Here is an 11,563-nt window from a genome sequence, read left to right as displayed (position 1 = left end):
CCTACTGAAAACGCAGCATTGCCGTGAAAACTCGGAAATACAGCTCTTTTGCGCAGTTCGCGCAAATGGCACTTGAGTGGGCACAGCCAGGAAGAAGCAAGTTTAATTGTAGCAAAATGGCGCAATTGGACCACCACTGTATGTAGTAATATGGTATATCCACGTTTTTTTTTTCTCAACGTCATTTTGGAATAGTGAATATGCGTACGACACGCAATTTCCGTGGAAATGTACATAAACAAATTGGAATATTTTTTGAGAAATCACATCTACTTGTAGATATTTCCTCACTAAACTGTTGCATTTTGTTGGTGTTATATGTACATAAATTTTTTCTAACCTCTCTCTCGTTTGCTTTGTTTTACCGTCTGCATTTTATCTTCAGAGGAGGTTCCAGCTATGGTGATTTAACCTGGTGACTTCCTCCTGTATATGCAGAACTTTGTATAAGTATTTCTTTGAAAACAAATGTTTGACGAAAGTGATGGCACTCCTGTGCTTGGCTTGATAAGCAAGTGTAGCACTTGTGGCTACTTTGTGAAATAGAGCATGCCAAGTGGCTTCCCTGACAAGCCCACAGTAATGCCATTTTTGAAGGCTCACTGTACTGGAAGCAGTACCTTATGAAGTGACCAAGTGAACCGAGAATGAATAGTCTACAATGGCTTTATTTCCTCACAAAAAGAAAAACAGCGATGATCTGACAGAAGGCCTGGGCGCCGCCATTCGGAGTTGTGTGTGTGTCTGAAGGAGGGAGGGAGGGGAGAATGTCCAGACACTGCGCCAGCATCGTGCAAGCCTCGCGCTAGTCAGCAGAGGGTGACTATACAAAAATGAAAACCGTCAGCAGCAATGCCTGCATGTGCATGGGTGCATTGTGAAATGGGTGCTTTGAGCTGCGATGATAGACATAAATGGGAAGGAAAAAAAAAGAAAGCTTATTTACATAGCGCTGCCCATCTGCAGGGCATGAAATTGGGCTACCACCACAGGGGCCCGTGCCACAGACCCCTGTTTGCCCAAGGAAAAGACCTGGGTGCAAAGCGGTGATGCTTATGTACAACCGCGGGGTCAGGGAATTGGGACAAGGGGGGAGGGGGGGGGGGGGCATTCATTTAAAAACGTCTTCAGACTTGATGATGATAGAAACAACTGATGATAGTAACACGGGCGTTGGTGGGTTAAAAGCTGGCAAATAAAACACGCCTGGTCACTGCCAGGCTGCTCAGGAGTCTTCACTCTTTGCCTTCTTGGCTGCTGCTCCTTTCCTGCGGGAACGGACAGAGACAGATCACCATGAGACATTTGGTCAAACCATTGCAAGACTGGCATAACCTTTATTACGGCACATGCACATAGCTTCTGCCAGCACCATGGTACAGGTAGTTACCACCAAACAGCCGCTATAGTTAGGCACAAGGCAACCAAAAGCTTGTATCTTAAGTATAGCTTATCATTGGTTTCACCAGTGATTTTCACTGGGCTTTGAGCAGTTTTCTTTATTATGTGTGCCTTTTTCTCAACCATTCATTCATTACAGCCTAAAAATAATACCAGCAGCCTTACCAGCAATAAGGTGAAACTCGTGTATTTACGCTATTCGCATTTGACCATACTAAACAAAGCTGCGAAATTTTTGTGGACATGCAGCTTTGGCATATTGTGGTACTATCCTTACAGACTAGGCAATAAGGAAAAGTATATTCAAATATAAATTAATATCAAGCAAGAAAAGCTCAGTGTAGGCTTATTTCATATGTACGAGGGACATTCCGAAACTTTCTTCGTTTATTTTCACATGGAAGCTTTATTGCCAAAAAAGAATACACCATGGAATCATGAACTATACACCTTGCACTATTTTTCGACAGAGTCTCCACCAACATTGAGACATTCGTCGTAGCATGAAATCAGTTTGAAGAAACCACTCCGGTAAAACTCTGTGCCGCATGCCAGGAATTGTCGTACAGCCTGCTCCATCCCAGCATTGTTTTGGAAGCGACGTTTCGAGAGTGCGGCTTTCAATGCAGGGAACTGTTGCCCATTTATACTGGATAACAGCACACACTTTGATTGGCGACCCCATTGTCAGCACACATCTGTCTGCCATCATAATTTGCACTCAAATAACCTCAGGACCACCGATCTGCTGCTACTCTCTCGTCATCGGTGCTCTGCACATGCGTCATTACTCCTCCGCTGACGTTCCTTCCATCATTGAACCAGCAATGAGCATGGGTTCTTATGGCGATTGTTTGTTTCACATGGTGTACCATCAGCACTAGGTCACAGACTTATCAATACCCAATTCACGTAAACTGATGTGTGGAAGACAGAATCGCATTGAAAACAGCAAAGCATATCTGATAAATGCACTGTATTTACTCAAATCTAGGCCAGCCCCGATTCCAAGCCGACCCCCGAAATTCCGAAGCCAGCTGGGGGGATGAAAACTTACCTCGAATGTAGGCCAAACAAAAAAGGGAGGACAGCATTCGCAAAATGAGATGGTATTTATTAAATAATGAACATGCCGAGCTCATTCTATGTCATCATCGCTGCTAGCCTTGTCACTATCTTCCTTATCGCTGTCATCTTCAAACAGTAAAAACCACCTTAGTTGCGCTGCCTGCAAAAAGCCTCTCCCGTTGCCCCCTCCAACGGCAGACGTTTTTCTTACAGATGCCAAGGTCCCGCCTGGCTTGAACGTTTGACAATGCCTCTGCGACTAGCACAACTTCTCGTTTGAAAAGCAGCACTATAGTGGCATTCGCCTGTTTGGTGCCGTTACAATAATGCCACACTGCTTGCCGACACCATAGAATAAAGAACCAGCTAAGATACGACAACAGGTCAAAATGGCAACGTCGCTTATGTACTTCAGTTAGCTACTGGTGCAGCTAGTAGAGACTGCGATACTGACTTTTCTAGATGGCGCTAGCTATGCATCATACTTATCAATTTCAGTTAAAAACTGGTGTGCTTTTTAAGAACCTCAAATCTAAGCCGACCCTAGAGTTTGGTATATGATTACAGTGAAACCTCGTTAAACCTTGTTAAAGTATGTACTAAATGGTAGTACTGCTTAACTGAAATAGCACGAGTTGGCCCACTTACCTATCAAAAAAGGGATTCAGAAAGAGTGTGATGAAAGGGCAGAAACATACAGTATTTATTCACTTTGCGTGACAAAAGTGTTATTTTTGTTTGACGCCGCAGCGGCCTAGCAGTGACGACAGCAGCCTCAAACTTACTGAAGCTGCGAGCCAGCTTTTCATTCAGCGCCTTTTTTTGAGGCAAACACTTGCATGGCTCATTCCTCATTGGCGTTGCATATTCTCCGTGCACAGGTGCAGTAGCGCTGCAGAAGTTGCGACGATGGCATCCATGAGGCTGACGTAACGTGCAGCTTCTGCCACTGTCGGGCCTGAATTGCCTGTGCTGTCGCTTTCCATGTCGTCCTCATCATTGTTGTTAGGCGACACTTCAGCAACACAAAAGGCATGGCGAAAAGCCAAACCTCGTAGCCGACGTCTCTTCGCGGTTGCAGCAGCGCTGCCAAGCAACGTATTTGCATTCCAAATGCTGCACACCATAGTCAACAGTAGATTCCTGTTGCCTGCCAGCGCCAACTTCCTGCCACGTTCGAGAGCACGAACTTTGCCCAATTTTTCTTCTATGCTGAGCACCTAGTGTTTTTTATCCGAGCTTCGGCATGATGCGAGTCCAAGCTTGCATGACGCCAGATCGCTCCTTGGCACGGTGCCGAAATGATGATGTTGATGTGGCTCCAAGCACAAAAGCGCAGGGTGCTTGGAGGCTGTTGTTCTGATCTCTTGAGGCTTGTTATGCCAGGCTGCCCAATGGAGACGACGCACCGCCGTGATTGCGCGAAAAAAGTGGAAACACTACGTGGTGACCGATAGTACACAATAAGCTGGTACGGTTTATGCAGATATAAAACACATTATGTTCAATGGCCTCCAAGTCGGGGATTTGACTTTACTACTTTTATAATGAAACTACAGTTTAAGCGGGTACGGTTTAACGAAGTTTTACTGTACTTGAAAAAAAAAACTATTGGCCTAGATTTGGATAAATTAGTAGTTAAATAGGGTCATTCTGTGGTGCACAAGTAACAAAAAAAGTTCCCACAGTCCACTGTGACTAAGAGGCACTGTGCACCCAAAGGAATAGAACACACTGTAAAATACTAGTTGCCAAATTCCAGAGGAAACTTAATGAGATTCAATATTTTTTGATCCACTGTGTTGCAAAACTCAGTTGATCTCTCTTCTCTCTTATACATGTCTGAATAAAACTAAGGTTCTTTGACCCGGCTTTCCCCCCACTATTTCTTTATTGCTCGTCTTTCTAATATTAAGTCATACATAGTTCCTGCATTCTGAGAGAACTAGCACCGCAGGATTAATGTCTGCTGATCCTTTTTTATTATTTATCACCTCTACTTCTTGGAAGTACCAGTAGCAGTACGTACCCATATCTGTTCCCTTACTATCACAGCTGAGGCAACCTCCCTGTCTTCTTTTTTTTTTTGGATACTGAGTTCCACAACCCTAATAGGTGCCTGCTTATTTCCTCCTCTTCCTCCGCATCCAGTGAGGGTGCCAGACAGTGAGATACGCATCCTGCCAAAGAAACCGGTTGTTGCCATGACGATGACAACTCCCCTTGTTGAAATGCTGTCTCCAATGACATCCCTTGTTCGACCACCATTGAATGCTGCCTCAACGTTGTTTGTAGTTTGCATCTAAATTTCAGTACTCTGTACCAAGACGCAAAAAGTAGCTCTGATCCCTACTTGCCCCTTAAAAAGATTACAGGTGTCTTGGGCTTACCCATCAGATGGCGGTCGTTTCGTAGCCGCTCCAGCTCCCCGGCCGGCACTCAGTGCCACACCATCTGAACAAAGAAAATGTCGTTTCCAACTATGCTTTCGCAGCTCAAGCACAATATACTTTTCTTCTTTAGAACATTTAAAAATCCTGGCAACAAACCAGCCATGTATTAGGCATAGCCTACTTCCTAGAGCACTCACAAACTGGCTCCATTTCAGAGCATGGCAAAATAAAAATATAAGCAGGCGGTTACATAGAAATTACACGTCACCATGCAGAGCTTCTACACATTTAGAACATCCTAGATATAATCTTTTGTGCAACATCAGCACTATCTTATGCCAGTGCTGTGAGACTGGTTAGCATACCTAACGGCAAGTGCAGAAGAAATGCATGCTTAAAAAAACCCAACACACAAGCAGTACATTTGAAAGAGAAGCTGCAGAATCAATAAAAATAATGCAGCTAGCATTTTCTTTTTTCATTGGATACACCTCCACTACAATGGCTTGTGTCTGCATGCACTCTGCATTTCCCTACACCATGCCATAATAGAAATTGCTACTCAGCAACAAGAAACCCCCATGAATGCACCACCACGAACCTTGCAGCCACCGGACCTGGGTTGCAGGACCGTACCCCTTGTCGTTGCGGGCCGCAATGCGAAATATGATGGCTGGCTTGCTGGTTGTGTCCACATGTGCCGATGCCAGGGAGGCTGTGGCCACTGTGCAGGCTGCCTGGGGTCCACAGTAAACTCGCACAAATGCCAACTGTGATGGGTTCGAGGTCACAGTCTTGGCAGGACCTGCGCCATCACCCGTCGTCGCTGACCGCACTGCCAGGTATACCGAGTACTCTGTCACGTCCCCGGGATTGCCCTGAGGCGCCTCCCACGAGAGATGAGCGCCGTCGGGACCCTTACTGATCTTGATGGCCGAGGGCGCGCCAGGGTATCCGGGCAGGCATGTCTTGAATGCGGACACTTCACTCCAGGGGCCCCGGCCGCATGCATTGATGGCAGCCACGCGGAACTTGTAAGCGGTCCCAGGCAGCAGCTCCTGCTTCTGCAACATTGAATGGGCACCTAGAGACACAACGTCCACATCTGTTTCATCCTTTCTTTGCTGCTCCGACTGTTCCGAAGGTAGGTAGAAGTGTGAAACCAGGCACGACGTCTCCTTGAAAACACCCACGTCGAACCACATGCCGTCACGCTTGCCGCCGCCGGCTGATGGTGGTGCAGGTGCCGTAGCTTTTAGCTCCACCTGCGCATGTGGCAAGCATATTTGTTAACCCGAATGGCACAAATTCACAATGCGCCAAACAGGACGCTCTATTAGTTCACAACTAACAAATCTGCTGTCTTAGCCACCGCTTTTTATTTCCCAAAAGCCTACACCTTCACCTAAAAGCTGCCCTCCCCATCTTCTGACCAATCTCTGAAACCAAAGTGTAAATAAAATATTGAAATGCAAGCGAATTCCTGACATGCAAGCCTTTAAGGTAACTAGGACGACACCAGCACTGTGTTCAACCATGTGCACACATTACAAAAATACAAGAAGCAGTAGAATCTTCTTAACTCAAACTCCAAGGGGACCAGAAATTTATTCAAATGAAACGGAGTTCAGACAATGGAGCCCCTTTAAATATAGCACCTAATCAATTGTGTGGTACAGCACACAAACAAAAACCGTTACTAGGGTCACATTGAAAGTCTTGTGTGCTCCATAAGCACACAGTGTCACATGCCCGAAGAAGCTTCCCTATAAAGTCCAGGCACAATAAGATTGTGCTTCGCACACAGTTTGCTGCGGGTGCAAGGCAAGACATGCAAGGGTGAGCCAAGGAGGATGGTGGCTTGGCATCAAGTGTACTAACCTCCCACATGCCCGATGTGAAAGGTCACGTGATTGAGGGCACCGTAATGTGATCAAGCAGAGCACACTGCAGCATGATCAAGCACCCACTAAAGGGAGGTGGAGGGGGGGGGGGTGCGTAGGTCAGAGCACGATAATGTGATCAAGTATGCGCCAAGGTTTTCTTCCTGATCATTCTAAGCCGGATGAGAAAGGAAAAAAAATTTAATTATGGGGTTTTTTGTGCCAGAACCACTTTTTGATAGGATGGGAAAGGAGGGCGCATATCGCACTGGTTGCTCCAGTTCAGTCTCTGCTTCCTGTGCATATTTCCTAGCAATTTTTACAGCAGGTGACATTATAATGACTAGGTGCACATTGAACATCCACCTATGGCTTGGATTTGTGCGAAAAATGGTCTATGGGCTAAAAAAAAATAATGTCTCAAAACAAGCTTTGCGTGGCTTTCAGAGTTTGAATTCACGTGAGTTTTTTTCTTATTCAAATATATAGGACTTCACAGTACCAACAAGGAAGTTTTAATTATCTGTCGATTCGAATTAAAAGATCTTAAATTATAGGGATTTCTTACTAAATAGAAGGCTAGTTGGCAATCAACATGTTTGGGATAGTGCATACATGCAGCAATGGGCGGGGTGGGCCTAAACTTATTTCTTCCATGGGACATTGCATTTATTCATAACCGCGCTTGACATTTTTTTTGACAACTAAGCACACTTGTGCGACCACCCACCACAGGTTTTCTTGAATAATCAAGTAATGCACACACGGAGGGTAACCATGGCACAAACCAGCACTTTCTTGTGCACGACTTCCAAAAGCGGTCAACTGACCAAGCAGCTGCTTACCGGCGGCTTGACGTCCTCTTCCGTTTTAATGGAAGCCGCTAGACCATTGGTGGCAGCAGCCGCAAGCACTGGAGCTGCAGTTGGAGTTGGAGGAGTGCTGCTTGCTGTTGAGACTGCTGCCGATGCTAACGTGGTCAGGGGGTCCGCACACATTGCAGACTCGGCCCCTGTCACAGTAGCGGCAGTAGTAGTAGGTGTAGTAGGTGTAGCGGCAACAGCAGCAGCAGCAACAGTAGCAACAGTAGCAGCGGAAAGAGCAGCACCAGCAGGAACAGTAGTGGCTTCCGCAGGTGGTTCGGCCTCTGCCGACATCACTGCACAGGCACACAACACATCTCACCCACTGTTTGCACACACAGTACCCACACTGAAACCACCTTGTTCATTTAAGGAAAAAATTGGCATCCGCACAGTAGCATGAAGCTACGAAGAAAGAGCATCTGTATTCCTCAGAAAGGTTTCACAGTATGCCTTTCTGAGGCAACTGTTTTCTCAACTAAGCTGGCAAATAGGCTAGCGTACTTTGGACAAGCCATCTGTCCATGCCACAGATCCATACCTTACACTAATTATTGCATCCCATTTAGACTCGTCACTTGTAAGGTCTGTACAAAACATGAGGAATGGGGCGAACATAATTTAGACCGGAAAGCAAGCAGCTATACGAGAAAGGCAACTTGCCTCCATCAGCTGCTTGTTCAGCTGGTGCTGGCGGTTGCTGAGGGGGCGGATCATCCACACACATCTGGTCCGGAGGCAGTGCACCAGGCGTCTCCAGAGACAGGCCGCCTGCGGCCGGCTCCTCGCCCTCGCCCTCGGCTAAGAGAAACAGATGCGAACAGAATGACAGCATGCAAATGTGGCACACCTCTAGCTCAGGAAACGTACCAAGAAGCAATAACAGTACTAAGCTGGGTTACTTGATCCAGCCTGAGATCATGCATTCTTCGAGAAGAATGATGAAACACATAGACAGGGTTCGTGTTGAATGATTTCGCTGAAGGATGCATCCTATGAATCCAAAAAGCAATTGCCTGCAGCAAGGTCAACGAAACTTTGCAGAAGTGTTGCTAAACCTAATTCTTTCAAGTCTTTATCGCAAGCATGCAGTGAGTAACGCTGGAGAGGTTGTGTCTCCTTACTCGAAAAAGATGACAGGTGGCCTTTAGCTGCAGCAGAAATGGCCAGGACAGCTATACAATTTCTTCAGGTGAAGAGTGAGGCACTTAACCATAGCTTCTTCATGCTTCAATCTAGATGCCCTTTTGCTCACAGGAGGCCAACAGGATTCAAGAAAAGATTGAAGTGACTATACATCCCTGCCACACATACTGCATATAGGTGGATGTGGTATTAGCTCTGCCAGGCAAAAAATCACATGTAACCTGCCAGATGCAGGCTTGGTGTGCACAGGGTTTGTGCACTGCCAAGCTGCTACCAAAAATCGCACTGCATGCTGGAACTTTCATTTTGTTCCCATCCATTCAATGAATTTTAGTGTGATAGCAATTATATGAGCATTTGAGGCACATTCATGGTAGTGGCAGTGCGCTGTCCTGCTATCGCCAACAAGTGCAGCCCATAAATGGTGTTAGAAGGTGCCTCCCCTCCCCCCAAGATATGCAATATGTTTAGCTGCAAACGCAATGAAGCCAAGTGAGCATAACGTCATGCACTGCTTTGTATTTGGGGCTGCCGGAAGGGTGCACACATTAGCATTCCTGCTGAGGAGCTGTGTGCATACCACACTGAGGTGCACAGACTGGTCCGAGCGGAATGAGTAGTAAATGTCAAGCTAAATCTTTGCAATCCTTTCATTGGGCACTGACAAGTGCCGACACTTTTCTGTTGGTCTTATCCCTTGCGCCATCGAGGTGTGATGCCTGTAATACCACGGCCAGCATTTCTCATTGCGCCAGCATCATCAGACGCCTATCGGGGTGGTTTCTGCTGTGCAGCAGCAGTTTTATCATATGCTGCATTGCGACATGTCACCAAACACTGCGAGGAGTTCGAGTGCAATGATAAATCATGTTATTGCTTTCAATGTGGACTTTTTTTTTTATGTCGTTAAGCAGAACTTATGCCAAGAATTTCCTATGTCTCTTTCATACAGAGTGGATGCATTCATGCGCCCTCACAGAAAATGTGCAAAGGAGACACGGGATCAGCAAGTTCACAAAACATCGCTTTTGTCGTTAGACAGGCTAAAGCACACTTATGTACAGCGACCAAAAACACAGAAGCTTCAGGCAGCTCATTTGATAAGGCAGCCCACACAAGAGAAATTAAAGAGGCAATGAAAGCGCATGTATAAAAGTAAAGAAAACTTCCCAGCAATGCTTTTTGTCATAGTAATCCACACAACACATTATTTCTAATTGATTCGATAGAACAGACTGCTCACAGTGCATTTCAAATCGTACTGACCACAGTGACGGTAGAGTCAGAGACACTTACGCTTTTCTTCTTCCTCTTGTTCAGGTGCATCAGCAGGGGCGGCATCAGGGGTGCCAGATCCCTGCTCTTCCGGTGGCTCATCACCCCCTCCACTGGAGTCCGCTGGTGGAGGTGGTACAGGTGGCTCCTGTGGGTCATCTCCCTGCCCTGGTGGCTCCTCCCCCTCTCCTCCACCCCCACCTCCACTGTCAACCGGTGCTGAGTCATCGCCCGGTGGTTGTCCATTTTCACCCTCACCCCCTTCACCCTGGTCCGAACAGGCCACCACACACACACCCAAGCGCATGGGCACAGGACGCAGCAGGGACTTGTTGTGGAGCACAGGGGACACTGTGCATGGAGGCTCTGGGCTGGCACAACGGGGCTGCTCTGGTGAGTCACAGTCCTCTGGAGTGCCACAATGGATGCCATCTGAGCATGGTTTAGGTGTTCCACAATGAACACCATCTGCACAAGGCTCTGGTGTACCACAGTGCATGCCATCTGTACAAGGCTTTGGTGTACCACAGTGAACACCGTCTGTACAAGGCTCTGGTGTACCACAGTGAACACCGTCTGCACAGGGCTCGGGTGTGCCACAGTGCATACCGTCTGTACAGGGCTCGGGTGTGCCACAGTGCATGCCGTCTGTACAGGGCTCTGGTGTACCACAGTGAACACCGTCTGTACAGGGCTCGGGTGTACCACAGTGGACACCATCTGCACAGGGCTCGGGTGTACCACAGTGGATACCATCTGCACAGGGCTCGGGTGTACCACAGTGAATGCCGTCTGCACAGGGCTCAGGTGTACCACAATGAATGCCGTCTGTGCAAGGCTCCGGTGTACCACAGTGAATACCGTCTGTGCAAGGCTCCGGTGTACCACAATGAACACCATCTGTACATGGCTCAGGTGTCCCACAGTGCATGCCATCTGTGCAAGCTTGGGCAGACTGGACTCCATCATCACAAACACCTTCAGCAGTGATTTTCACAGGCACCATGGTGTCAAGCAAGGCCTGAGCAGACTGCATGGTAGCTGGATCTGTGGTGCTATCAGCATCAGTCTCCATAGGAACTCCCTGGAAAATCAGCAAAGCATTAGTCAAGTGCCCTACATGCCAGTAGCAGCAAGAAACAAAGCAGGTTGCACACAATGCTTGCTCGTGAGAAACCGAAGTCCATAATAAAACAGGACAATAACTGCCCAATTATTCACACGAAAGGAAAACTAACAGCTAAATCCATGCTGCCTCAAAGTTTCCAGCTCGCTTGTCTAGAGAAGCCAGCTGAGCAATGCCTTTACAAATCTCAAAAATATTTAAAGGGCCCCTCCCCAAGCCCCATAGCAAATTTTGGTTATATGCTGGAAGTTGTTACATGTCCTTTAGGGAGCGTTCTGCCACAAAAACTTTTCAAATAGGCTCATTAATACCCGAGGTAGAAATATTCCAGTGCCACGAACCCATGATTTCAGCAGGCGGGGTCCACTGCCAAGCAAGATTGCCAGAAAGCAAGCGAAATTCCTTCCC

At 47.1% G+C, this 11,563-nt stretch overlaps 1 protein-coding gene across 1 annotated transcript in view; it reads right to left on the bottom strand.

The window, feature by feature from the left end:
• Positions 1–648: 648 nt before the first annotated feature.
• The window catches only part of Hcf (Host cell factor), a 56,908-nt gene continuing 45,993 nt past the window's right edge, over positions 649–11,563 (bottom strand). Inside the window, exons 15-20 of the mRNA XM_075696663.1 lie at positions 10,051–11,113; positions 8,272–8,409; positions 7,591–7,904; positions 5,464–6,127; positions 4,860–4,923; positions 649–1,268 (exon numbers count right to left, since the gene is read on the bottom strand). Of these exons, the coding sequence (XP_075552778.1) occupies positions 1,226–1,268; positions 4,860–4,923; positions 5,464–6,127; positions 7,591–7,904; positions 8,272–8,409; positions 10,051–11,113 (2,286 nt within the window). The 3' untranslated portion in view covers positions 649–1,225. The remainder of the gene's footprint in view (positions 1,269–4,859; positions 4,924–5,463; positions 6,128–7,590; positions 7,905–8,271; positions 8,410–10,050; positions 11,114–11,563) is intronic.

Source organism: Dermacentor variabilis, chromosome 6 (assembly GCF_050947875.1).
Source record: "Dermacentor variabilis isolate Ectoservices chromosome 6, ASM5094787v1, whole genome shotgun sequence".
NCBI lineage: Eukaryota > Metazoa > Arthropoda > Arachnida > Ixodida > Ixodidae > Dermacentor > Dermacentor variabilis.
The sequence above is the reverse complement of the archived record's forward strand: the minus strand, read 5'-3'. Positions and strand labels throughout refer to the sequence as shown.